Source organism: Ictidomys tridecemlineatus, chromosome 11 (assembly GCF_052094955.1).
Source record: "Ictidomys tridecemlineatus isolate mIctTri1 chromosome 11, mIctTri1.hap1, whole genome shotgun sequence".
Classification (NCBI taxonomy): domain Eukaryota; kingdom Metazoa; phylum Chordata; class Mammalia; order Rodentia; family Sciuridae; genus Ictidomys; species Ictidomys tridecemlineatus.
The window spans coordinates 18,914,991-18,942,441 of record NC_135487.1 but is presented as its reverse complement, the minus strand read 5'-3'; the positions used below and the strand labels follow the sequence as shown (position 1 = coordinate 18,942,441).

The 27,451-nt window shown below is 38.4% G+C and overlaps 1 protein-coding gene across 5 annotated transcripts; it reads right to left on the bottom strand.

The window, feature by feature from the left end:
* Window positions 1-751: 751 nt before the first annotated feature.
* On the bottom strand, window positions 752-27,451 carry Fam76a (family with sequence similarity 76 member A). 5 transcript variants are annotated; one of them, XR_005735039.2, is made up of 11 exons: window positions 27,102-27,451; window positions 25,836-25,900; window positions 22,564-22,618; window positions 21,217-21,369; window positions 14,632-14,789; window positions 12,312-12,398; window positions 11,645-11,776; window positions 7,037-7,172; window positions 6,325-6,392; window positions 3,624-3,725; window positions 752-3,079 (listed from the first exon to the last, which is right to left on the bottom strand). XR_005735039.2 is itself a non-coding variant. In XM_013364924.4 (10 exons), exons 1-10 carry the CDS (start codon window positions 27,180-27,182, stop codon window positions 2,993-2,995), a joined length of 1,056 nt encoding a protein of 351 aa, XP_013220378.2. In that variant the 5' UTR covers window positions 27,183-27,438; the 3' UTR covers window positions 752-2,992. The 5 variants fall into 5 exon arrangements, 4 of the variants coding, with proteins under 4 accessions (XP_013220378.2, XP_021590324.2, XP_005317725.2 ...); XM_013364924.4 differs by lacking the exon at window positions 6,325-6,392 and having other exon boundaries at window positions 27,102-27,438; XM_021734649.3 differs by lacking the exons at window positions 6,325-6,392; window positions 21,217-21,369 and having other exon boundaries at window positions 27,102-27,448.

Here is a 27,451-nt window from a genome sequence, read left to right as displayed (position 1 = left end):
GTACTCTACCTGAGCCACATCCTCAGCCCAACATATGATCTTACACTGAAGAGAATTAAGTCAAAGCCTGCTAAATTACTCTTGAGGGTTTAGAGTGGTTGAAGGCCTTTCCAAAGGACTAGATGATATCTTGTTTATTATGCCATATTCTCCACCTTCAGTAGTTTTTAAGACTGAGTAAATGGTTAAATTATTTCACATACAATGATTTTCAATCTATTTAGAGAAAACAAATTATACATTTGTAGAGATAACCAAAGTGTGACAGTGACAATGCCTGAAAGGTGCTTCTAATATAAAGACATATTAACACTAGAGCTTCAAACTGATACATTCTTTTGAGATGGCAACTCAAAAAGCTTTGACTTGTGCCTTATGAAAATTTATCCTGAGCTATATTTTGGATAATAATGATAAATGTTAAAATCAAGGAAAAAGCACTTAAGCTATAAAAATGAAATCATAGAAGAGAATGATTTTATCCTCTGATGGATATTAAATTCCCTATTAGTCTACAAGCAAGACATTCTATTTTCAGGGTTGAAGGGGATAATGGGATATGTCTACTGGTGAACTGGCAAAAAATAAACTCAAGGGCCAAGGATTTAAAAAAGAAGAGGAGGAGAAAGAAGAAAAAAGGAGAAAAGGGAAGAAAAAGGGAAGGAGGAGGAGGAGAAGAGGAGAAGGAGGAAGGAGAAGAAAAAGGGGAAGAAGATGAGAGGAAGAGAAACAAAAACTAATAATTGTATACTTGAGTCAATATGAATTTTTATTAACACACATTTGTCAAAGTCTGTACAAACCAAAACATTCCTGTGTTTTAAAATGTCCATTATTACAAACATACAAAGAAACAAAAGGTGTTACCAAAAGTTAGCTACTCAATTTCATGGCAAAACAGTGTCATGATTTTTAAAAATTAAAATTTCAAGACTAAGGATTCTTCTTTCCCTTTTAAGAACTTATGGAAAGTTAGAAAATGTGTGGGTTTGCTTTATATTAAATGCCAAGACCTTAAAAAAAGATTTAGTATAAAACTAAATGTTTTTATATTATCATACTTCAGATAACAGAGTTTCTCAGTCTTTAAAATTAAAAAAAAAAACATGACTGTCATTTTTCTCAATCTTTTCCCCATAGCCAATGCAAATGCATCTAAAAAATATTATCTTACAGTTTACCTAAAAGCTTCTCATTCAAAAAGTTACAAAACTATTTAGCACTGCTGTTCCCCTTGCTTAGAAGGGAAAATTACATCCCCTACCAGGGCGATATCTAAGCCACATGGTCCACTGTATCTCTTAGCAGAAGGAAGCCACCCTTTCCACATCTCTGTCCAATTATGTGCATGGCTCCACTTGTGAGAATGCTATCACAGATTATAGAACATCTGCTTTTAACAAGCTAAATTTACTGCTACAATTTTGGTAGACTGAGACTACAAATGTCATCTGCCCTCACCATTACCTTTAACTCTAGTACCCCCCTGCATTAATAATTCCAGGGTAGTTGATTTTGTTACTTCACAGCACATACTATACACATCCCCAACTTCTTTAAAAAGACCACATAAAGTACCTGAGAGTACAGCTAGAAATACATGTCTATCCCTTTCCTGGAAAAGTGAATCCATGTGTCTATTGGGATAAGAAGGGAAGACAGGCCACATATATCTCTGGCTGACGCCAAACTGCTTCTGAGAAGCACATGTATTCAATACCTTTCCATTAAAAGCAGGGAGTATACAGGCTGGGGTGGGTGAAGAGAAATAGGAAGAAGGTACAATGATATTATTTCTCCCATTTGGACTAATAGTCCATACTTGAGCAGTTTGTACTGATCCCAGAGTGTCCTATAGTTGAACCATTTTGAATCTGCTCCTGTTTTAAAAAAAAAAAAATGTTTTCTGACAATAATAGCCCAGTATAACAACTTATATAGGTAAAGGGTATTTAAAAAAAAAAAAAAGAAGTGGCAGTATGAGAATTTAAAATCAATTACCTAAGAATAAAGGAAGTGGGGGAGGGAAATGTCCAGTACAACCTGGACAACCTTTCTTTCTGCCCTTACTTAAAAAGACAGACTGTTCAAAATCTTTGCAACCTCCCTTAAGTATCTCCTTAAATGATCTTCCAAGAAATCCTCTAAAAGGCACTTAACTCCATACGTATACATTGAAATTATTTCACCTTAGTAATCGGTTTTTAAGACTCTAAAGTTAACAAGAAAGAAAAGATCTGATGCATTTTCTAAAAGCTAGAGAATAGGACTTTTTTTCCCCCCAAGAGGCATCGCTTTTACAAGAACAACTAGCTAGGCTACCATTATTCTTTTATCAAGAAAAAGTTTCTTTTTTTAAAAAATAAATAAAACTCTGGCTATACATAGTACAAAGTTCATACATAATATACCTGGAAAAAAACCCAAGAGTATACCCTGAAGCAAAAGATTTATTGGAGAGAGAAAGCCTCTCTCATTGTACCAAGTCTTAAGGTGGCAGTTTTTAAAGTTAGAGGGTGGCAGTGATATACAATTAATGCCAAACTATTTGCTCATGGGTATGGCAGGATGCAAGGATAGACATAAAAAATCATTCTGCACATAACACTGAGCAGTGACCACCACAAAAGAACAAAGAGTAGAACCAAAATACATAGAGAAAGAGGAAAGGGAAGAAAGGGATAGAAGGAAGAAAAGGGAAGGGAGAGAAAAAAAGAGGAAGAAATGGTAGAAGAGGAAGAAAAGCATAGAAGGAGTAGTGAGAGAGAAAGAGAAGGAGATTGAACCTGAAATCCCAAACACTCAAGCATGCAGTCATAACACAGCACAAACTAGATGTTTCCATTCAGCTCACTGCAATCACACAAAGAAGGATAACTGTAATAAAATAGAGATTCTTAAGAAAGTTTGCAATTCCCAGAGAACAGCCAGGTCTCCAACCCTAACCCAGGATGACCCCATCTGCTGTTGCTGAAGAGCCTCCTGCAGTCTGTCATGGAGAGGTAATAGCTCCTGACTTTTCGGACTTCTTGCTCTTGGACAAGGCAGCTGCCTGTTTTAGGAGTTCTCGATTTTTGGCCTATAAATTAAATAAACAAATAAATCAGTGTGAGAGGATGTTTGCCCAGGAAAGAATATGTTTTCCATGCAGAGTAAGTTTAATAGACAATAATAATTAATAATGGGATAAGTTTTCCAAGCAGATGTGAAGGCAGATAATGTAAAGGGTCAGGAAGAGATGAACCATTCTAGAGGTAAAAACAAATAATAGAAAACTCTAGGGCTTGAGATTTGGTTTAAGGAAAAAAGTATTTGCTAATCTCTTGGCATCCACTATTACAAAAGAATGCTCCATGTAATACAAACTATGCAGTGCCTTAATGAGCAAGTTAAACAGAATCCATAATTCAGACACCTGGAATCACATCTGGCACATTCCAAAATCAAGGAACCATTTACAAATTTTCTGAGAGGGAAAAGATCAGAACATATCCAAGAGTAAAACAAAAAGATATCCAAAAGGGAGACTAATGTAATATGTCAATACTTAAAAAAAAAATCTAAGAAAATGAATTAAAATACACTCAGCCAAGTATTCTAGTTACCACATAGTAAGCAGTCACCTGCAATTGTTCTGTGACTTCTTTGTGCGTTTTCTCCATTTGGTTCATTTTTGCCCTCATCTGAGATTCCTGGTACTGAAAATCAGCCTTCAACTCGGTAATCTGAAGGAAAAAAGGTAGAGTGACCATAATAAATTTCTATGTAATGAGAACTGTTTTGGTATCAGACAGCTAAGTGGTCCAACAAATTAACAAATCCAGGGCTGTCCTGCAGATCCATACTTATGTCAAAGCCAGGAAGTATCCTACTTTTTTCTAAAGCTTCCCTGAAAATTATAAAAAATCCTGAACTAACATTTCTTTTCTTTCTTTTTTAAGAGACAGATTTCTCACTGTTCCTCAGGATGTCCCTTAAGTGAGATGAAATGATCTTCCTGCCTCAGTCTCCTGAATGCTGCAACTATAGGTATGTGTCACCGTGCCCTGTTTTGAATTAGTATTTCTGTTAATTAACCACTAGCAGGTTTTTAAGATTTCATGTTTTGCCCCTCTCTGCTGGGGAATGAACCCAGGGCTTCATGCATGCTAGACAGTGCTATATAACTGAGCTACATTCCCAGCCCTTTTTATTTTGAAATGTTATTCAAGGAGCACAAAGAAGGGACATGTAAGTCAGAAAGATTATTTTGAGATTAAGAGGCACAGGAGCAATAGGCACATAAATTAAGAATGATATCTAAGCAAAGGCAATGGTGTGGACATAGGCAGAGAGATGTGAGATAATTGAGAGATTATTTGAATGAATGATAACTTGGAGAGTGGCAGGAGAAGAGGCTAAAGAAAGGCAGGCAGGCCAGGCATGGTGGTGCTTGCCCATAATCCCAGGGACTTGGAGGCTAAGGCAGGAAGACTGCAAGTTAAGGCCAGCCTCAGCAACTCAGAAAGACCCTCTGCCAAATAAAAAATAAAAAGGGCTGGGGATGTGACTCAGTGGTTAAATGCCCCTGAGCTTAATCCCCAACCAATAAAAAGGCAGGCATGATGCAGAAGAGCTTGTCCCAAGCCAGGGAATGTGACCTTAATCCTGAAATCTATATGAAACAGTCTATTTGTTTTTGCTCCTTTCAAAACTCCAATTCTGCAAAGCAGTAAAAACAAGTGTTTTTATTTTGTCTGTTTTGCAGATGTTCTGTTATGTGCCATTCTGATCTGGTCCATGACGAGAATATACTTGGGTCTACTTTCATCTGTCAATCACATTGTAAAGTTGAAAGAATATGGGTGTCCCCCCATGAATCTACCTGGCAGGATGGTGCCTTCTCTACTGGCAGGATATAGCCCAACACAGAAGAAAGTACAAGAGAGTCAGAATGGGTAATAAATTCATAATCTTGTTCTGCCATTTACTAGCTGTGTGATGACACACTATTTACCCTCTTTAGGTCTGTCCTCATCTATAAAATGAGATAGAAATCAGATGAAAATAATGCATGCAGTGGTGTATGCCTATAGTTTCAGTACTTGGGAGGCAGGAGAATTACTTAAGCCCAGGAATTCAAGGCCAGTCTGGGCAACAAAGACAGACTTCATCTCAAAAAAAAAGGAAAAGCAAAAGATAATTTAACATTGTAAATGTCTGTGAGTCACTTAGAATGAATCACAACATTCTGAATGTGGTATAAGACAACATATAGCCATGGAGGGAGGAACAGACATAAGGGAGGTAACTGGAGCCCTAAAAGGAAAACAGCAGAGATATTCTTCACCTATAAAATTATGATAATAGGGACTGAGGTTGTGGCTCAGTGGTAGAGCACTTGCTTTGCACACGTGAGGCACTGGGTTCAATCCTCAGTACTACATAAAAATAAATGATCAAAATAAAGGTATTGTGTCCATCTACAACTAATATATATATGAAATTATGTTAATAATTTTTGCCTCATAAACTTGTTATATGGGTAGTTAATACATAAAGGCATTTAGAGTAGAACTAGGCACAAAGTCAGCAATAAAAGTTTTTGTTATGAAGGCAAAAATGAGATACTCTTAGCCAGGTACAAAAGCACATGCCTATAATCCCAGCAACTCAGGAGGCCAAGGCAGGAGAAATGCAAGTTCAAGGCCAGCCTGGGCAACTTATGGAGACCATGTCTCAAAAAAATACAAAAAGGGCTGGGTATGTAGTTCAGTGGTAGAGCTCTTGCCTATTATGCATGAGGCCCTGGTTTGATTCCTTAGTACTCCTGCCCCAACCCCACAAAATGAGATACTAAGAACCCAGAAATAAAATAATAATAAAGAACAAATTAGAACAAGAACGTCAAAAGCTCCCCTCCATCTAAGAGAGAGGGAGATAGTGCACGCATGTAATCCCAGTGACTCAGGAGGCTGAGGCAAAAGAATTGCAAGTTCAAGATCAGCCTCAGCAACTTAGCAAGACCCTGTCTCAAAATAAAAAATATAAGGGCTCAAAATGTAGCTCAGTGTAAAGTACCCCTGGGTTCAATCTCCAGTATCAAGGGGGGTGGGGGGAAGAAGCAGATGACTCTTAGACCAAAATAAAACTGGTCTCATTCTAAAGATATTAATGTAAATATACTAGAAATATAAGAATATAGAAAATATTCTGATGTGCAGATAGAATGTTAACACTTAAAATATTAATAAGGTATTTATGTATTTATAGTGGGTCACTTAGTAAAGGAGCTGCAGCAATGACACAAAGCAAGTGATGCAAGAGTCATGGAGAGGGGCTCACCTGAACACTGTCCAGGGAGTGGGGAGCCTTGGCCTCATACTCTGAGTATTACTGGACCATGGATACAGCTTTCCCCATAACAGAAATGGAGACAACAGATTTTTTTAGCCTGACAGCATTAAACATTCCAATTACATAAACACTATTTCTTATTCCAACTCCATGCTTATTCAGCATCTTCTGACTACAATCGTCCAAGGTAGTTCATGCTGAGAATAGTAGTATGCTATTGTATGTCCCACTGTGAATTAAGAAGTAGACACTGTGGTTTTATACATCATCTCCCTTATCTTGGCTAACAAATGTCCCGCCTAAAAAGTAGAACTCCCTTTTTTCTTTAAAATATATTTTTAAAATATTTTGTTTTAGTTGTAGTTGGGCACAATACCTTTATTTTTATGTGGTTCTGAGAATCGAATCCAGGGCCTCACACATGCTACTCTACCACTGAGCCACAACCCCAGCCATGGAACTCCCTTCTTAATGCTAAGAAAAATCAGCTTTTTGAACCCACTGGGCTAAGGTAATTAACCTAGGTAATGTCATCTCATGAGTAACCACAAATGGTTAGCCTTTCCCTAGGACATCCCACCTTACCATGGGATCTCTCTAAAAGCATCAATAGTAATTACTCAATAAATTTCAAATAGAGTTATCATCATGTCCCATACCCTTGCATCATTCTGGTCTGAAAAGTGTTAACTAACCATACCTTTTTTTCTTTCTCTAAGATCATTTGATCCTTTTGATGCAACATCTTCTTCAGAGTAGCTACCTCTTCTTTCAGCTGAGCAATGATGACAAAGTGGTCAGTGCCTGGTGAATCCAGAGCCAGGTCTGGGGAAAAGCTGAATAGAAAAATGGAGGGGGAAAAAATCATAACTTGGATGGATATATACTTTTCTCTACCTCAGGATGCATCCTAGGCCACTTGACTATGAACTCCTCAAGGGCAGGAGTAACTATTTGAATTCCTAGTATTGAGGACATTGCTTCATACACACCAAACTTAAGAGCATTTGCTGAACTGGAACTACACAGATTAGGTTATCATCAGAATGACACCATCTCAAACCATAACACAGTGGCATCCTGTAGCATTTTCTCTCAAATTCAGGATTAAAGTAAATGCTATATTCTAAGAGCCTCAGATACTACTTCAGGTTCACTAAAGGTCCCCAAGATGTACCTCGGAAAGAGCTATAATATCTGTGATTAGAAAACATCCCTAGAATTCTGGATAGATGATAGATTATAAGTGCATATATTATGAGGAGATGTGGCTTCTGAGAAGATGCTGCATTTCATACCAGTTCTTTTTGTGAAAAACTAATAGGAAGGGGTTGGACATGGTACTACATGGCTATAATCCCAAAACTGGGGAGACTGAGGCAGGAGAATTACAAATTTAATACAAGCCTCAGCAACTTAATGAATCCCTAAGCAACTTAGAAAGTTCTTGTCTCAAAATAAAAAATACAAAGGGTTGGGGATGTGGCTCCATGATAAAGCATACCTTGGTTCAAACCACAGTACCAAATAAATAAATAATAACTTAAAAAATAAAGCAAAACAAATCAACTTGCTATGACAATAGAGTAAAAATTTGTAGTTCTCTTTGTGGTTGGTTCTTCCTGTTTTTTGTTTTGTTTTGTTTTCAGTGCTGGGGTTCGAACACAGGGAAGGCCTCATGCATGTAAGCAAGTGCTCTCCCACTGAGCTACATCTTCATCTCTTTTTTAAAATTTTATTTTGAGACAGGATCTCACTAAGTTGCCCAGGCTAGCCTTGAACTCTGAGATCCTCCATTTCAGTCTACTTAATAGCCAGGATTACAGGCATGTACTACTGTACCTATCTCCTTCTTATATCTTAAATCATATCCCATCTTCTCTACTTGGGAAGAAACTCCAAATAGCAAGCCTGACCACAGCACATACTTCCTCATAGTTACCAAGTCAACATTTCTATGGTTAGAATTGGAAGACACATTTCATTGATGAGAACATTGTCCCCCACTCTAGTCTACATGAAGCATATAAGAAGAATGTCAGAGGAAGAATGAACAGATTACTTTCAAAAACTGATCCTTGTACAGAATTATTGGATAACAAAAAGTAAATGCAAAAGACATATGACAATCTCTACCAGTTTCAGATGTGCAGTATCCTTATATCTGCAGCTTTACATGGATTTCAGTACTACCAAGGACCTGTCTTTTCTCAACCAACAGTCTATATAAACATACAAATACAGAAATGAATGAAACAGAGTAATAAGCTAGTAGTATAAGTAACTCATCATTGTCCTCAAGGGTCCTAATGCTCTCCTCTGTTTCTTGAGAGAAGATTCTTCTCCTACCAATAAATTGTGACAAAACCAGTTCTGTCTATCCTATGTTAGGGGCTTATCTCTCTGACTCTCTAACTCTTCGTCCAATAAGAACCGCTGGAAATGAAAAAAGAGGATTACATTAGCAAGACAGAAAAGTCAGTCTTTTTTCAAATACCTTCAATGACAGGGAGCTCATTACTTCTCCATGAAACTTGTCTCTCCCAAAAGCTGTTAATATAATAATCTTCCTTAAGTTGAACCCAAACCTGCCTCCCTATAACCCTGCACATTGGTCCTCAAATGCCACACAGAAGTCCTATCTTTCAGGAGGGAGAATAAAATGAAATTACAAGGGAAAAAAAAGATCTTAAGAAACAATAAGCCACAAGGTCTGCCTTGATGCCACTCACTACCCCAAAACTGCTTTTTAAAATTTTCCTATGGAATAATAAATAAATATGATCAAAAAGTAGCTGGTACATTTTCTCAAGGAAGGAATGAAGGATAATCATTAGCTCAGATTTTCCTTAAATTAAAAAGTTTTGTTACAACTTTAACAAATTAAAAATAGTGAGGCTGTAATTTTTGAAAAACAGAAAAGACCAAGCCTTATGATTATTAAACTATTATAGAAAGTTAAGATAATGTGTTCTGTCTGTACAATATAGGAGGCTAATGGATAAAGAATAAGAGAAGAAAAAAATATGCCTTGGTACTAAATAAATAGGAGAGAAGAATGTGGCAGTATATAAAGATCATTGAAAAGTTAAGGAGCGGGCTGGGGATGTGGCTCAAGCGGTAGCGCGCTTGCCTGGCATGCGCGCGAACCAGGTTCGATCCTCAGCACCACATACCAACAAAGATGTTGTGTCCGCCAAGAACTAAAAAATAAATATTAAAAATTCTCTCTATCTCTCTCTCTCCTCTCTCACTCTCTCTTAAAAAAAAAAAAGTTAAGGAGCAAACTTGCAGAAGGCATAAAGAATAAATATTAAAGAGTAAGAGCATAAATTTAAAAGTATATGAATATTTTAAAGGTGGGGACAGGAAAGTGGTTTGTGATTAATTAAAAAGTGAGAGGAAGGTAAATAATAGACATTTTGACTGATAATACTTGGTACATAGGTATGCATTTAAAATTTTTTAGTCTGTGTGACTTAAAAAAGTCTTAAAAAAACAAAGGACTGTTGGAATGTTTCAGGTTTGTTTGTGTACTAAGGATTGAACCCAGAGGCATTCTACCACTGAGTTATATCCCTACCTCCTCTTATCTTTTGAAACAAGGTTAAAGTTGGCCTCAAACTTGAGATCCTACTGCCTCATTCTACTGAGTTACAGGAGTGCACCACTGCACCCAGCTCATAATGCTTTTTTTTAGTTGTTGAAGGACCTTTATTTTATTTATTTATATGCAGTGCTGAGAATCAAACCCAGTGCCTCACACTTGGAAGGCAAGTGCTCTACCACTGAGCCACAATCCCAGCCTCTAAGAATTTATTTTAAAAATAAATTAAAAGCAGAAAACCCACAAACTAAACAGAATAGCAAAATGTAATTTATCCTGTGTTATGAATGGTTTTTTTTTTTTAAAGAGAGAGTGAGAGAGGAGAGAGATAGAGAGAATTTTTAATATTTATTTTTTTTAGTTCTCGGCGGATATAACATCTTTGTTGGTATGTGGTGCTGAGGATTGAACTCTGGCCACATGCATGCCAGGCGAGCGCGCTACCGCTTGAGCCACATCCCCAGCCCATGAATGGTTTTTTAAAAATACAAATAAGGGGGCTAGGGCTATAGCTTAGTGGCAGAGTGCTTGCCTAGCACTGGATTCAGTCCTTAGCACCACATAAAAAATTATAAGTAAAATAAAAAGGCATTCTGACCATCTACAACTACAAAAAAAAATTTTTTTAAATACAAATAAGGGGAATAAAATGTTAAGACTAGTAATATAGTATATTCAAATAGAACTTACGTATGTGTAAACATTTTTCCAGATTTCCAATTTTGAGATTAAATTATACTTTAAACAATCAATATGTTCATCTAAGGAGAAAATGATCTTTCAGTATCTTGTATGGATAAAAGACCTCAAGAATCAGCATCCTACATGAGGAATACAGTCACTGCTGGTGACTGAACTCTGAGATGCAATAAAATAGTCTGTACAGAGAGATGGAGTTTTTAGTTTTGTGTATCCATGGCAATGGACGGCAAAATCAGTGCAATATTTCAAGAACAGAATAAGCTACTAAATGATAAACTTAAAGACTACTTGGTTAAACTAGAGGACATGAAAGAGCTTTATCAAGGTCATTCAATCCAACCTGGGTTATAAATGAGCACAAACAGAAATGAAAACTCTAAAGGTATAGGTCTTTAAAAAGAAAAAGAAAAAAACCTAGAAAAAGAAAAATAAATAAATACAGGTATAGGTCTTGGCTTGAATGCCTTGTTTCTATATATAGAGGTGAGAGGATCATTTGGGCCTGGGCAATGTAGTGAGACCCTGTGTCCTAAAAAACAAAGAAAACTTCATTTCTTTAAGTAGTTTTTGAAGGGTCATGCACAATGACAGAGATGATAGACTATCTGCCTCACATGCTTTCAGAATGGCCAGGCTGACTGCTCAGAGAATAGAAAAATTGATCACAAAGATGGTCTTCATGGTTCCTTCCCTCATGTAATCTGAACATTTAGTTACATGTTTCCAGAAGGTTTAATTCAAGAAGTTTAACATCAATTAAACTAGTTGTAAAAAGACACTATCTTGGTAGGGTCTGAAATAAATTTAATGAAAAAGACAGTGGGAAAGAGTAAATTTCACAGGTGTTTTATACTCTGATGAATAAATTCAGCCCTGGTAAGTCTATTTGAGGGTCTGTTCCCGTATCCACCACTGAATGGGAGGGAGAACTGTGAATGGGAGACATTTTCAGACTAGAGATGATTCCAAGGACTTAGGGACTGTGTTAGGTGATCTCACTTCAAGATGCCCGGGCCTGGAGGAACAGGAAAATTGGTGGCCCCAAGACTCTGTTGGGAAGTGGCCCACTGCACCAACACGGACGGGGCACTCTGGATATTAGGACAAAGCAGCTCGTAAGAGGAAGCATCGCTGAGAAGGAGAGAGGAAAGTGAGGAATAAAATTATGCATTTAAACAGGCTGGAAATAAAACAAAAATATTTAAATGCATCTCATTCTCTTCTGATCCAGTATCTGCACTGGGCTGGCTTTCTGAATGCTATGAAAGTATGGAATACCCCTCACACAACACTGTGTTAACCCCACCTGTCTCTGCTCTACCTCTGAAAACCAACTCCTACCCTGCCTAGAGGAGGCTACAGGCACAGACCACAATGAAAAACATTCAGTGTTTACCAGTGTAGGACAGTTAGTTAGTGAACTGCAGAATTCAACTTCTATTAAATCCAGTTACAAGTTACACATTCTTATGCTTAAATAAGATTTGACTAATATCAGTACTGCTGTTTATAAGTACTGTTAAATATATCAGCTATCAAATAGCTAATCCCTCAATGGTTCACTGACAGCTGTAGACTAGCTCCAAGGTACAACCTAAAACATTCTAGATTTAGGAACTGTGTATGCATTTCAATTGTGTGTGCACACATACTCCAACTGGCTCACCTGTCTCCATTTGTTGTGATTGAATCAAACTTGGATTTTTTCTTTGGGATTTCATTTTGAATTGAAGATGTAGAAAGTGTTTTCTGGCTTTTAATGGCAAAAATAGAGAAATACATGTTAGAAATCAAAGATTAATAAGATACCATAATGAAAGTCTGTCTATTGAACCAATATAAGATAGTAGCTTTTCTGTGCAAGACCTTATTTTCTTTTTCTTTCTTTCCTTTTTTTTTCTTTTCTTTCTTTCTGGGATTGAACCAAAGGCCTCATATATGCTGGGCAAGTACTCTATCACTAAGCTTCAACCCTGATCCTTTTTAAATTTTGAAACAGTCTCCTAGTTGGCCCAATGGTGCACACCTGTAGTCTCAGCACCTCAGGAAGCTGAGGCAGGAGGATCACAAGTTTAAGCCAAGCCTCAGCAACCAAATGAGCCAAGTGAGACCCTAAGCAACTGAACAAGACTCTCAAAAAAAAAAAAAAAAAAGGGGCTGGGGATGTGGTTCAGTAAGCACTCCTGGGTTCAATCCTTAGTACCAAAAACAAAAACAAAAGAAGAGAAAAGAAACAAGGTCTCCCTAAGATTCCCAGGCTGTCCTTGAACTTGCAATTCTGCTTCCTATTCCTAACTGGGATTGTAGGCATGTGCCAACATGGCTCAGATAAGGTTCTTATCTGAACTTCTCTTATCTGAACTCTTACAAAAAAGCTTCTTAAGTAGCCCCCCCCAGACCTTTTTACTTCTGATGCTTCTCCACCAATCAAGGTTGTTTTTAATGCAGATTTAGTCTCTCCCATGCACAGATCCCTTCAGTGGCTTCCTACTAACCCAACTTCACACTCCTTTATCAGGTCTGCATGATCCTTTTTCCTTCCATTCCCCAGCTCGCAATCACAAGCTCCAGCAGAGTAAAAAGACTTCAAATTCTTTGTAAATGCTATTCCTTTAGCCTAGGATGCCACTGCCCAGTCTTATCTGATGATCCAACTCATCCCAAGATCCAGTTACCTAACAGCTCTTCTCTAAGCTTGCCATGCCTTGTTTCCTGAGATGGTTAATTATTACTGCCTCACATACTTATATCTTGATATGTTCCCACTGTGGTGCCCTTCACATTAGGCTGCAATGATTTGATTACAAGTCTGTCTTCTCTACCAGACTGCATACTCTTGGAGAGCAGCATGACTCTTTTGTTCACCTCTATATGCCCAGCAGAACCCCTGGTCCATTAGAGTACTTAATGTCTGGTGAATAAACAAAGTCATGAGGGTAATAATAAAAAATAACTAAAATATATTGAATACTTCCTATGTGCCAGTTATAAAACTAATCACTGTGCATGCACTATATAATTTATCTTTACAACAACCCCATGAGGTAATACTATTATTTTTTTTATTTTACAGATGAGAAAACTTGCCCAAGATACCCATAGAAAACTTGGCAGAGCCAGGATTCAATCCAGACACACAGATCTTAACACTACTACAGACACTCTGACAGAAAGGTTAAAGCATCAATGGAAGAACATTTTTTTGACTGGATTTCACTCTAACAAGAATCTAGAATATCTATCACTCTCCTGGCCAAATACATATTTTAAAAGCTGTGTCCCTCAGGAAGTGAAATGTCTTTTAAAGAAAAAAAAAAAAAACAAAAACATCCAAAGGATGACGAGAACACTACACATGGAGTAAGTTCCACAAAACTTTAAGACACAATACAAAGTCAGAAAATTCTGACACCTTAAACTACACCAAATGCAGTGGGACACACCTGTAAGCTATTCAGGAGGCTGAAGCAAGAGGACTGCAGGTTTTAAGGCCAACCTGGATAACTCAGCGAGATCCTGTCTTAAACAATAAATATATAAAAAGGGCTGGAGATGTAACTCAGTGGTAGAGAACCTCTGGGTTCAATCCCTAGTGTTTTTTTTTTGTTTGTTTGTTTTTTAAGAGAGAGAGAGAGAGAAAGAAAGAGAATTTTTAATATTTATTTTTTAGTTTTTGGCGGACATTGTTTGTATGTGGTGTTGAGGATCGAACCCGGGCCGCACACATGCCAGGCGAGCGTGCTACGGCTTGAGCCACATCCCCAGCCCTTGTTTTTTGTTTAAAAAAAAAAAAAAAGAAAGAAAGAAATCAATCTCCCTAGCTCTTGGAAGATACAGGAATTATAAAATATGACAAATGGGATTCTTCCTATAGGCTTGTCACCAAAGAGAAAATGGGAAAACTCATACAAGACAGTATCTTCCCTAACTGCCCAACATCTCACCTACCTAGCACTTTTAGTCCTATCTCATGCACCTGGGGTTACCTGTTATAATGGCTACCACCACTCAGGCGGCTGTACTGTTCCTTCTCCTGGTGGCCTGCACGAGAAGAGCTGCTCAGGTGCTTCCTTTGCTCTTTGGTCTTCTGGAGAACACGTTTGTATGAAAGTGTGCACAGCCAGCATAGCAATTTCCCATCTACCTGAAAGACAAGGAGACAAAGATAAAGAACAGGAAATGTAGTGCAGTGACTGAGAATATGGGCACTAGGAATTAGAAACCCTGGGTTAAGTTCCAGCTCTCCCACTTGTCAGCTGTGTAACTTTGAGCAAGTCACAGAGGGCTGCTTCAAGGATTTAGTAACATAATGTACATAAAACACTTAGCATGGTGCCAACATAAAAGTTGTTTAGTAAAAACAGCCTCTATTTTATTCCTGCTTATTTTGTTTTTCTTCATCTTAGCAAACACAGACCAGAGCAAAGGTCCCACAAGAATTTCTTTTTTTTTTTTTAAAGAATTTTAATATTTATTTATTAGTTTTCGGCGGACACAACATCTTTGTTTGTATGTGGTGCTGAGGATCGAACCCGGGCTGCATGCATGCCAGGCGAGCACGCTACCTCTTGAGCCACATCCCCAGCCCCCCACAAGAATTTCAAAAGACAGATGTTTCCATGGTGCTCATTATGGAAAACTCAGCAGGGAGAAGGTAGAAGATGAAACAAAGTTTATACTTCACTTTTTAAATGGACCAATAAAAATTGTATGTATTTTCATGTATAACATGTATTTTTTTGTGTGTGTGTGATGTTGGGGATTGAAGCAAGGCCTTGTGCTAAAAAGGCAAGCACTCTACCAATTGAGCTATATCCCTAGCCCCAACATATAGTCTTGAAATGTATAGAAATTGTGAAATGGCTATATCAAACTAATTAACAGGCCTTACCTTACCTTTTTTTTTTTTTTTTTTTTTTTTTTTGGTGTGTGGGGGGATACCAGGGATTGAACTGAGCCCACCCCAGCCCAATTTTGTATTTTATTTAGAAACAGGGTCTCATTGAATTACTTAGCACCTCGCTTTTATGAGGCTGGCTTTGAACTCTAGATCCTCCTGTCTCAACCTCAAAACCTGTTGGGATTACAGACATGCACCACTGCTCCCAGCTACCTTACATTTTTTTTTGTGTGTGTGTGTGTGTGTGTGTGTGAGAACACTTACATCTAGCAGGACATGGTAGTGCATGCCTATAATCCTAATGAGATGGAAGACTGAGGCAAGAGGATTGAAAGTTCAAATCCAGCCTCAGATACTTAGCATAGCCCTTAGCAACTTAAGAAGACCCTGTCTCAGAAAATAAAAAGGGCTAGGGTTGTATCTCAGTGGTAAAGCACCCCTGGTTTCAATCTCCAGTACCAAAGACAAACAAACAAAAACTAAAAAAATCTCTCTTAGCAATCTTCAAGAATACAACTCATTATTAACTATACTCACCATATTGTACAATACATCTCTTAAACTTATTCTCCCTAAATGAAATTTTATAACCTTAGATTATCATGTACCCAAACTCTCCCATACTTCAGTTTTAATACATTATATAATGGCTCACAAAATGGCATACTGGATACCTTCTCTGAGATGGAAATAATTTCCCCAGAGAAAGATGAATGGATGTGTAGCTTCCAGATACCAGTGCCTGGTGGCAGCCTTCCATTGCACAGTCTAAACTAGATAATGTTGATTCCTTTAAACAGAAGCAGCTGTGCACCAGAGAGCCAGACACAAACTAGGAAAGCAGAATGACTTCCACCACCCTCTGAAGCTGGGGTGCCTTTGTGGAGCATTTGGAATGCAAAACCCTTTGTGTAGAGCTGGGTGTAATAACTCAGGTTGCTGATATTTTATAGAATTTTATAGCCTGCATTTATAATTGCTAAAATTAGATCATATGCACCATCTCGAACAAGGGTTTGTTACATCACTGTTCTCTAACTCATCAGCAATTCATCAGTCTGAAACTATCCTCTTCCTTCTAACTCCACTACTTCCATTTTACACCATTCTCATCTGTCACTACTTCAAGAGCCATTCAAAGGACCACCCTACTTCTCATTCCTGGGGCCTTGTGAACTATTTCTTCATAGCAGCCGATAGGGCTTCATAAATGTAAATGTGATTGCATACTCTTTCCTTAAAATCCAAGATTTTCTCGTCTATTATAAAATCCAAACTTTACCATGGCTAATTTGATTTAAATGCAGCCTCTACCTAGTCTATAACAACTTCATTTTCTTTCTCTTCCCCTTATTCACCCTGCCTTCTGTTCTCCCCAAGTGCCAAGTTCATTTTTGCTTTAAGGTCTTTGCACAGTTGGTGTCTCTTCCAGGAACCTTTGCCCTCGAGAGTGCCTACTGTCTTCTTATCATTTTAGTTTCAACTCAAATGTCATCTCCTGATTGTCCAATTTAGGTGGAAACCTCACTGACTTTCTACCAGGTACTCTAAAATTTGTGCTTATTTATGTCCTTCTTTGTCTTCATCCATCTCTCTCTGATACACAAGAATATAAAGTCTGTGGATCAGCAGTGGAGTGCTTGCCTAGCATGCTTGAAGCACTGGGTTTGATCCTCAGCACCACATAAAAATAAAATAAAGGTATTGTGTCCGCCTATATCTAAAATAAATAAATAAACTTAAAAAAAAAGAATATAAAGTCTGGGAGAATAAGGTCTTATTTATTTAGTTCATTAGTATATTTCCAATACCTAGAATTGAGTCTGGTAGATGATAGGTATTTAATTTTTTTTTTTTTTTGAGGAGGGGGGGAGAGAGAGAATTTTTTAATATTTATTTTTTAGTTCTCGGCGGATACAACATCTTTGTTTGTATGTGGTGCTGAGGATCGAACTCGGGCCACACGCATGCCAGGCGAGCACGCTACCGCTTGAGCCACATCCCCAGCCCTTAATTATTTGTTTATAAATATACAAATGCACTTTGAAAAAAATTTTGATCTAGTTTATGCCATAGTTATGGACATGATCTGAAAACCTGATTTTAAAACACAATAGAAGACTCTGGCCAGGAAAGAATTTAACAAAGGATTATTTTTTTAATATTTATTTTAGTTGTAGATGGACACAATATCTTTATTTATTTTTATGTAGTACTGAGGATCGAACCTAGTGCCTCACACATGCAAGGCAAACACTCTACCACTGAGCCATGACCCTACCCCCTCAACAAAGGATTAAAAAAAAAAAAATGCAATTCCACTGAAAGAAAATAAGTATTGAACAAGAAGCTGCACAGAGAACCAAGGATAAATCTTTCCTTTAAAAATAAACTTAGGGGCTGGGGATGTGGCTCAAGCGGTAGCGTGCTCGCCTGGCATGTGTGTGGCCCGGGTCCGATCCTCAGCACCACATACAAACAAATATGTTGTGTCCGCCAAATACTAAAAAAAAAAATATTAAAATTCTCTCTCTCACTCTCTTTAAAAAAAATTTAAAAAAATAAATAAAAATAAAAATAAACTTAAAGCCAGGAATGGTGATGCATGCCTGTAATCCCAGCACCTCAAGAGGTTGAGACAGGAGTATTAAGACTTCAAAGCCACCTCAGCAACAGCAAGGCACTAAGCAACTCCTGAGAGTGAGATCCTGTCTCTAAACAAAATAGGGCCAGGGATGTGGCTCGGTGGCCAAGTGCTCCTGAGTTCAAGCCCTGGCATCCCCCAAATAAATAAGCAAATAAACTTTAAACATAAAAGATAATCTTGAGAATTAAAATATCAAAAACAAATTATTGTCAGGTGTGGTGGTGCATGCCTGTAATCCCAGCTACTTGGGAGGTTGAGGTAGAAAGATTACAAGTTTGAAGACAGCCTATTTAGCCAGACTTTGTCTCAAAATAAAAAAATGAAAAGGGCTGTGGATGTAGTTCAGTGAGCACTGACTTAGCATATACTAGGTTCTGGGGTCAATTCCCAGCACCTAAATATACATATATAAAACACTGATTGAGCACTTAATTCTGTATCAGATTCCATTAAGGGACTTAGACATAATAATTCATCCTTTCTAACACCACTGAGGTCTGATCATCTGCATTTACAGATAAGAAAACTGGAACACGAATAGATTAAGCTGTCCAATTTCATATAACTAATTGTGAGACCCTGTCTCTAAATAAATACAAAATGCATTCTGAGTCTGAATGATCCATTCTATGGTTGTATGTGTATGTGTTGCTGAGGATCAAACCCAGAGCCTTGTGCATGCTAGGCAAGTACTCTATCAATAGATTACATCCCCAGCCACAAAGCACCCTCTCTTAATCCCTGAGTTTAGCCTTCTCTATTTTTTTTTTTTTTTGAGATAGGATCTCACTATGTTTCTCAGGCTGTTCTTAAGCTTGTGATCTTCCAGTCTTAGTCTCCATCTTAGGCCATGCCATGATGCCCAGTAGATGTCTCAAAAGTTTTTGAGTATGTCTAAAAATATCCCAAATGCTTAGGATTGTAACAAGTAGAAACTTAAGGAACTCTAGTATAAATAGATTTTTTAAATTAGCTAAACTAATTCATATTAATACAGGTACCATTTATTGAGTTATAGTACGTGTCAGTCAAAACTGTTTTATATAACTATCTCATTAAATATCTCCATGCCTCTAGTGAAGTATCTACTTTTATTCCTGTTGAGAAAAATAAAGAAATTGATGCATAATTAGAATAAATTTCCCAGGTTCATTTAGCTAGCTCCAGGAGTAAGAAGGGACTCAGATGTAGGGGACTGCAAAGCTTGCATTATTGCCTAGACCTGGGCAACATACAGTTATAAGCTACCTCTTGATTACCAATTCAGCTTCTCCAGTATCTTGACTCACAGAAAGGTACCCTAGTTGGCAGGAGTACTCTGGTCACTGAAAGTTATATCCTTTCATAATAAATGAACATGTTTGGTTAGCAACAGTCAGCTCTTGAAAGCTTAAGCATCTCTGAAAATTACCTTTGGCCACTGAAAAAGAATTTCTATACTATATTCTTCTAGTCAACAAATATTATTTTATTACATACCATATGCCAGGCCTTTGGAAATATATAGTAGAAACAATAAGATGGGGAAAAAGCTAATTTTTAGCAGGAATGGACAAATACTTATTTATAAGCAAGATCAATTTTCACAATGTTACATGCTATGAAGACAATAACAGAAAGTAATTGGATATAAGGAGTAGTAATTGTGGGAGTGTAGTAAAAGAAGGTCTCTGTGAGGAGGTAGCATCTGGGTTGAAACAGTGTGGAGAGGGCACATTGGGCAAAAGAACAGCCAGCTTAAAGGTGGCAGTGTTGAGGAAATGAGACTAACATGTCTGAAGGACTGAAAGGCAGCCAGTAGGAATGGAAGAAGGGAAGAGACTGGAAGCATGACGGATGATGAGACTGACTGCTGGGTACAGGACTTGCAAGTAAGGAAGGAGTTTGAGTTTTAGTTCAAGCATAACCAGAAACCATGGGAAATTTTTAAACAGGACACTAAATAACTATGTTCCTGTGATTTTTTTGGTGGGGGAGAAGGGGTTATCAGGGTTTGAACTCAGGGGCACTCAATCACTGAGCCACATTCCCAGCCCTATTTTGTATTTTTTATTGAGACAGGTTTTCACTGAGTTGCTTAGCATCATGACACTGCTGAGGCTGGCTTTGAACTCTTTGATCCTCCTGCCTCAGCCTCCTGAGCTGCTGGAATTACACACATGTGCCACCGTATCCGGCTTCTTGTGAATTTTTTTTTAATATCTTATTTTTTTTTAGTTGTAGTTAGACACAACACCTCCATTTTATTTATTTTTATGTGGTGCTCAGAATTGAACCCAGGGCCTCACACATGCAAGATGAGCACTCCACTACTGAGCCACAAACTCAGCCCCCGCTTCTTGTGATTTTTAACTTCAACATATAAAAACATTTAAAGAGCTGGGCTCGGTGATCCATGCCTATAATCCCAGTAGCTCAGGAGGCTGAGGCAGGAGGATTGCAAGTTCAAAGCCAGCCTCAGCAACAGCAAGGCACTAAGCAACTCAGTGAGACCCTGTCTCTAAATAAAATAAAAAACAGGGACGGGGATGTGGCTCAGTGGTCAAGTACCCTTGAGTCTAATCTCCAATTCTAAAAAAAAAAAAAAAAAAAATTTAAAGAACCAGATATCAGATATTAATACTAGTAATAGCACTATTTTAAGTCACAACCTCTTCTTACAGAATTTACTATAGACTTCTGACAATTACTACCTAGAATACAATATTTCTAATTACAGGGATATTGATCCCTGTAATTTGGATTCTTATAAAATGTTGGAATATAATGGCTTACATTTGATAAATTAAACAGTCTAATTATCTTCTTCAAGGCCAAGAGGAGAACCAAGAAAGGAACTCTCTGTTATATGTCTTTTATAAAGTTTTTTTTATTATTTATTTATTCTAATATGTTATACATGATGGCAGAATGCAATTCATTTCACATTACACATATAGAGCACTGTTATATGTCTTTTTAATATAATTGGCCCACTTTAATTTCTCTGAAAGAAAAAAAAAATCAAGAAAAATACATATTTACCTTCTTTCTATCATCTTTCCTGTCAAACGCACACTGCTGCTTGCACTGCTCACAAGAATATGGTGGTCCATACTTCTTCTCTGAATTTGTGCAACGTTGGCATTTATTGCCAATAAATGCTGCAATTATGTTGCAATACTGACAAGGTTTGGGCTTAAAGAGGGGGAAAAATGCATCAAATAAACATGTGATAAAATACCAGTACATTTTTGTAAAGCAATAATTCCTACAGAGTAAGTAAAAATATATTCCCAACTTTATAAATTTGCTTTTAAGTTGATCAAATGAAGCTCATTTGCGGGGGAGGTACTGGGAATTGAACTCAGGGGCACTCAACAACTGAGCCACATCCTCAGCCTATTTTGTATTTAATTAGAGACAGAGTCAGTCACTAAGTTGCTTAGCGCCTCGATTTTGCTGAGGCTGAGTGTGAACTCATGGTGCTCTTTTTTTTTTTTTTTTAAAGATGTTGATGGCTTTATTTTATTCATTTATGTATATGTCGTGCTGAGAATCAAACCCAGAGCCTCACACATTCTAGGCAAGCGCTCTACCACTGAGCCACAACCCCAGTCCCCAAAGCTTATTCTTAATACAAACATTTTTCTTCACAAGACTATTTCTTAAATAAATGAACAAATGACAAAAACCCATTAGTATGCATGATGAGATTTCTATGATAAATGCAACAGAACCAGCTCTTTGGAGAAACCAGCAAGTGCTTCCAAATTTCTGAAAAGGCCACTTTACCATCATCAGTGTATAAACATATCAGAAAAATGCCTGCACAGATAATGTTCTTTTTTTGTAGGGGTGGGGAGGTTACTGCAGATTGAACCCAGGGGCACTTTATCACTTAGCAACACCCCTAGCCCTTTTTAATTTTTTATTTTGAGACAGAGTCTCACTAAGTTTCTCAAGCTGGCCTAGAATTTGCCAACCTTCTGCCTTAAGACTCCTGAGTTTCTGGAATTACAGGCATGAGCCACTATACCTAGCTTAGAAATAGTATTCTGAACACTAACATTAAGAAGAAAAAAAAAAAGATAATTCTTCAAAATAGTCAACTATTAACAAAGAAGTCAAGATACAGGATTCATCTTTCACCTCATCTTTTCATACTGATCACTAATGCCACTTAAGGAAAATTATAATCAATCCTGACAGAGTAACTATAAACACAGAAGTCCATTATAGTAAGTATTAAATAGATTAAAAAATGACATACTAGATATATTAATATAACTAGTTCTAATAAAAATGTTATAATGACATTAATAGTCTACAGAAGAAAAATTTCCAAAAGAACCAGGTACTCACTGTTAGGAAGAGAGAAATCTTACTTACCGTTCCATACAACTGCACATTCTGAGCACATTTCTTGCAAATTGTATTGGTTTTGCTATTAAAGAAAAAAGAAGACAAATTTTTCTTAGATCATCTGTAAATGAATTCCTCCTTAAGTCTAAGGAATTTGCTCATTGCCCAAGGGCAAGGTAAAATATGGTCTGGACACTTAATTAACTGACTTTCGAGTATCTATTTGGCCATTAGCTCTTTGAATTATTATGTGGTTATTAATTTTGTCATCTCAAATAAAATAAGTCTTCACTTAATATGAAGAGTGAGTTATTTCTGATTATGACATCTTTAAGTACCATATAAATAAAACTATTGGATATGGAAAAGATTTCAAAATATGTTAGATTGGGGTGCAATGGCACATGCCTGTAATCCTAGCAATTCAGGAGGCTGAGGCAGGAGGATAGCAAGTTTGAAGCAAGCCTCAGCACTTAGCAAGACCCTCAACAACTCAGCAAGACTTTGTCTCAAAATTAAAAAAATTGGGTATATGTAGCTCAGTGGTTATTAAGCACCCCTGGGTTTAATCCCCAATATATATAAAAAAATTATGTTAGAGTAAAATGGACTAGCAGAAAATAAATTAATTCTCTTTAATTCAGATGAATAACTGACAAATTTAAGATAAGGAATAAAGTATTTGGATTTAGAAAATAAACTCAGAGTGCTGGGAATATAGCTTAGTGACTGGGTGTTTGCTATTCAAGGGTGACCTTAGACAGACTAAGGTCCTCTGTAAGTAAAAGCATATGAAAATCCCAGAGGTGGGGAAATAGACTTTAAAACCAAATATTTCATCAAAATTTCTGATTTCTCATCAGACACACTAGCACACACCTATAATATCAGTGACTTGGGAGGCTGAGGCAGGAAGATTGAAAATTTAAGGCCAGGGGCTGGGGTTGTGGCTCAGTGGTACAACACTCACCTAGCACATGCGAGGCCCTGGGTTCAATCCTCAGCACCACATAAAAATAAATAAATAAATAAGATACTCAAACAAAATACTTTCCAGGACAGGGCAATTTTCTGCTACTTAAAGAAGGCAGTTCAAGCTGAGTGTTGTGGTACACACATGTAATCCCAGTTAATTAAGAGGCTGAGGCCAGCTTAGAAAACTTAGACCCTGTCTCAAAATAAAAATAAAAAAGGTTGGGGACATAACTCAGTGGTAAAGTACTATCCTCAAATGCACAAGGCTCAACCGCCAGTACCACCCAAAAAGAAAAAAAGAAAGAAAAACAGTAAAGAATTGAAGTGCAGGTGTTGGGGATGTAGTTCAGTGGTAGAGTATTTGCTTAGCATTAGTGAAGCAGCACAATGCATGGGTGTGGTGGCATATACATACCCCTACAATCCCTGCAGCTCAGGAGGCTGAGGCAGGAAGATTACAAGTTCAAAGTCAGCCTCAGCAACTTAGAGAGGCACTAAGCAACTCAGTGAGACCCTGTCTCCAGAAAAAATGTAAAAAAGGGCTGGGGATGTGGTTCAATGGTTAAGGATCCTTGGGTTCAATCCCTAGTACAAACACACACATACACACACACACACACACACACACACACACACACTCACACACAAAGAAAAATGACCTTAGGCTAGGGTTGTGGCTCAGTGGTAGAGAGCTTGCTTAGCATGTGTGAGGCACTGGCTCTCTATTCTCAGTACCACATATAAGTAAATAAATAAATAAAGGTCTATCAATAACTAATAAAAAATATTTTTTAAAAAAAGAAAAATGTCTTTTCATGATCTTGGATTAATTTCTGTGTGTGGTGTAAATTAAGGATCAAAGCTCATATCTCACCATTACACAAAAATTAATTCACGATGAATTATTGGCCTAAATGAGAAAGATAAAACACAGCTCTAAATATGATCCGTATGATCCATTAATAAGAAGTTCAATAGGAAAAGTTAATTGATCATAGAAATGGAAATCAACAGAATAGTGGTTGCCCACGGAAAACAAGGAGTGTTGAGGATTGACTAGGAGGAGGCATGACAGGACTGAAAGGAATGGGGGTAATATTCTGTAGGTTTAGGGGTTACTATTTATAAAATTCGTTGAATGAAGTACTTAAGATTTGAGTATTTTGCCAGGTGTGGTGATACAAGCCAGTAATCGTAGCAACTCAGGAGGAAAAGGTAGGAGGATCACAAGTTCAAGTTCAAGGCCAGCCTCAACAATTTAGCGAGGTCCTCAGTAATTTAGCAAGAGAGCAAAATCTGTCTCAAAAAAATTAAAAGGGCTGAGGGGTTTAGGGTTGGGCTCAATCCTAGTACCAAAAGGAGAGCACAGGCAGAGATTGATTCACATCAGGAAAGTGTAAAATGAGTTTCAAATGTGGCTAGGGCTAACAAACCTTTTATCAGGATTGTCATATTTCTAAAAGTATCTTCTTTGACCTTATAAATTTTTCATCCTCTGTACATATACATACTGGAACTTGAGACTCATGTTTTACTGCTATGGGTTTGGCTTCTTTAGGGCTGGAAGATCATAACCCCTATATAAAATGATCAAGGACTTGAAAACTAAGTAACTTTAAAAATATAAGCAATCAGGGATGTAGCTCAGTGGTAGAGTGCTTGCCTAGCATGTATGTGGTTCTAGATTTGATCCTCAACACCACAAAAAAATAAATAAGTAAATAAAAATTAAAAATTAAAAAATAGCCAGGCAGGGTGGTACATACCTATAATCCCAGCTATTTGGGAGGCGGAGGCAGGAGGACTGTATATTGAGGACAGCCTATGAAACTTAGTGAGACTCCCATCTCAGAAAAAAATTAAATCGGGAGGGCTGGGGTTGTGGCTCAGCCATATAGCGCTGGCCTAGCACATGTGTGAGGCCCTGGGTTCTATCTTTAGCACCACATAAAATAAATAAATATAATAAAGATATTGTGTTCAACTACAACTGAAAAGTAAATATATATTTTAAAAAATTAAATTGAATTAAAGAGGGATGGGGATGTAGCTTAGTGGTACAGCATGCCTAGCATGTTCAAGGGTTCAATTCCTAGTACAGAAAAAAAATTTAAAAAGCAATCAAAGGATAAAATTTAGGTTATAATGTATGTATTATACACCCTTCAATGTATCAGGAAACTGTTGAATCTGTAAATAATGTAATTCACTACTGATCTGTATATTACAATGAAATTAATTACAGATCTGCACATGAAATACAAACACAGTTTTTTAAGAGGGAAGAGCCTAATAACATCTTTCATGGTCAACCAAAACTCTACCTCTCCTGCTGGTACTCAGTCCTGCAGTAGGTGCACTTCACAACTGGGTGTGCAATCCGACATTCCTGAAATGAAATGAGGATATAATTTTAAAAGGCATTCACAAATGGAAACAGCCTTCAGTAGGAAGAAGACCTGGGTACTATTCCTAGCACAGCCACTATGCTTGAGTGAGTCACTTAGCTTTCTGGGCCTTATTTTCCTCCTCTGTAATATTTGCATCACTGTTGTGCTGTTGATGTGGGAGTAAGAATTTGTATGGTACTGGTCATAAATTGCAAAACAAACATATATGAATAAGACCCAGAGTGAGAATCTGAAATCCTAGATTCTAGTTCTGATTCTTGTGCTACTGTGTGATTTTGAGTAGGTTTACTTGTGAAATGAAGGTGCTAGATTAAAATCACTTTTATTTATGTATTTAAAACTTCCTTAAATCATATGTAATTTTTAGGCTAAAAAGGGCACTCAAGTGCTTGCCTTCTCTCAGATCTGGTAAACATGGCCATCTGAGGCAATCTTGACATACAACTGTGACTTACTCCAATCAGAGTCACAAACTCTGGATTATCTAAGGATATCTCAACATCACTCTTCAGTGGGCTTGGAAACTTTTATTGTTGCTCTGCAGCACTTCTATTCATTGACATAGGCACAGTGAATGAAGCAAACTTAGACACACTGTGACTTTAGGAGTAAAAACTGGTTAAAGCGAGGACCGAAGGCCACCAATTAGATGTTTAAAAGTCATCCTGATTCGTGCGCTTCATTGGGGACTTTTTTCTTTTTTCCTTGCCACCTTCGATTTAGACCGGATGAAGAGTGCCCGTGAGGTGTCCGAGTTCTAGACACTCCTCCCTGGCAGCACCCAACTCTCAAGTTTAACCCAGGCGGAGCAGGGGGTCCCTGAGTAGGCACCCAGGGCGGACCGCGTTGGCGGGGAAGGCAGCCCAAAGGAATCCCCGGAGTGGCTGGTCACCGGCAAGAAGGGGATCCGCCGTCCGACCCTCCCCCGACCTCGCGGGTTCGGAAAACAATCCCCCGCGGTTGCTAAGCACCCGGACACGCCAGCCGCGGGGGGCCTGGACTGGGCCTGGGACTCCCCCACGTGCCCCGCCGGCCCCCAGAGGGGAGGGAGCGTCTCCTCAGCTAGGCGGGCCTGCCACACCCAGCCTGAGGGACCCCGCCGGGCGTCCCGCACAACCGGGAGTTCCGGGCCGCGCCTGCTGCGTCCCCAGTTCCCGGCCGCCGCCCCAGCCCGCGCACCTTGCACAGCTGCTGCCCCTGAGACAGCGCCTCGAAGGGGAAGCGCTGGTGGCACTTGGTGCAGGCGTAGAGCGCCGCCATGTCCGGCCCGGGCCGTGCTCACCGCCCCGCGGGCCCGGCCCGCCGCTTTATCTGACAGTCTGAGGCACAACCTGGCGGTGGCGACAGGCTGCTAGCTGCGGCAGGAGGGCGGGTTGGCGCGGGCCGGCGCGGGCGGGCCTGGGCGAACCGGGGCGGGCACTGCGGCGCTGAAAGCCGGTTCACTGGTTCACTTCGACGTCGATCAAGCAGGAGAGGGCGAAACGCGAAGCTTTACACCACTCTGATTCGATCTGAACTGGAGTACGCCA

Excerpts from the sequence above, each read along its gene's own strand:
- Fam76a (XM_013364924.4), bottom strand. The coding sequence starts at position 27,182 with ATGGCGGCGCTCTACGCCTGCACCAAGTGCCACCAGCGCTTCCCCTTC. Across the intron at positions 22,619-25,835 it reads ACTGAGTACCAGCAGGAGAG|CAAAACCAATACAATTTGCA; the intron begins GTAGAGTTTTGG and ends TTTCTTTAATAG. Across the intron at positions 12,399-14,631 it reads GGTGGTAGCCATTATAACAG|CCAGAAAACACTTTCTACAT; the intron begins GTAACCCCAGGT and ends TGCCATTAAAAG.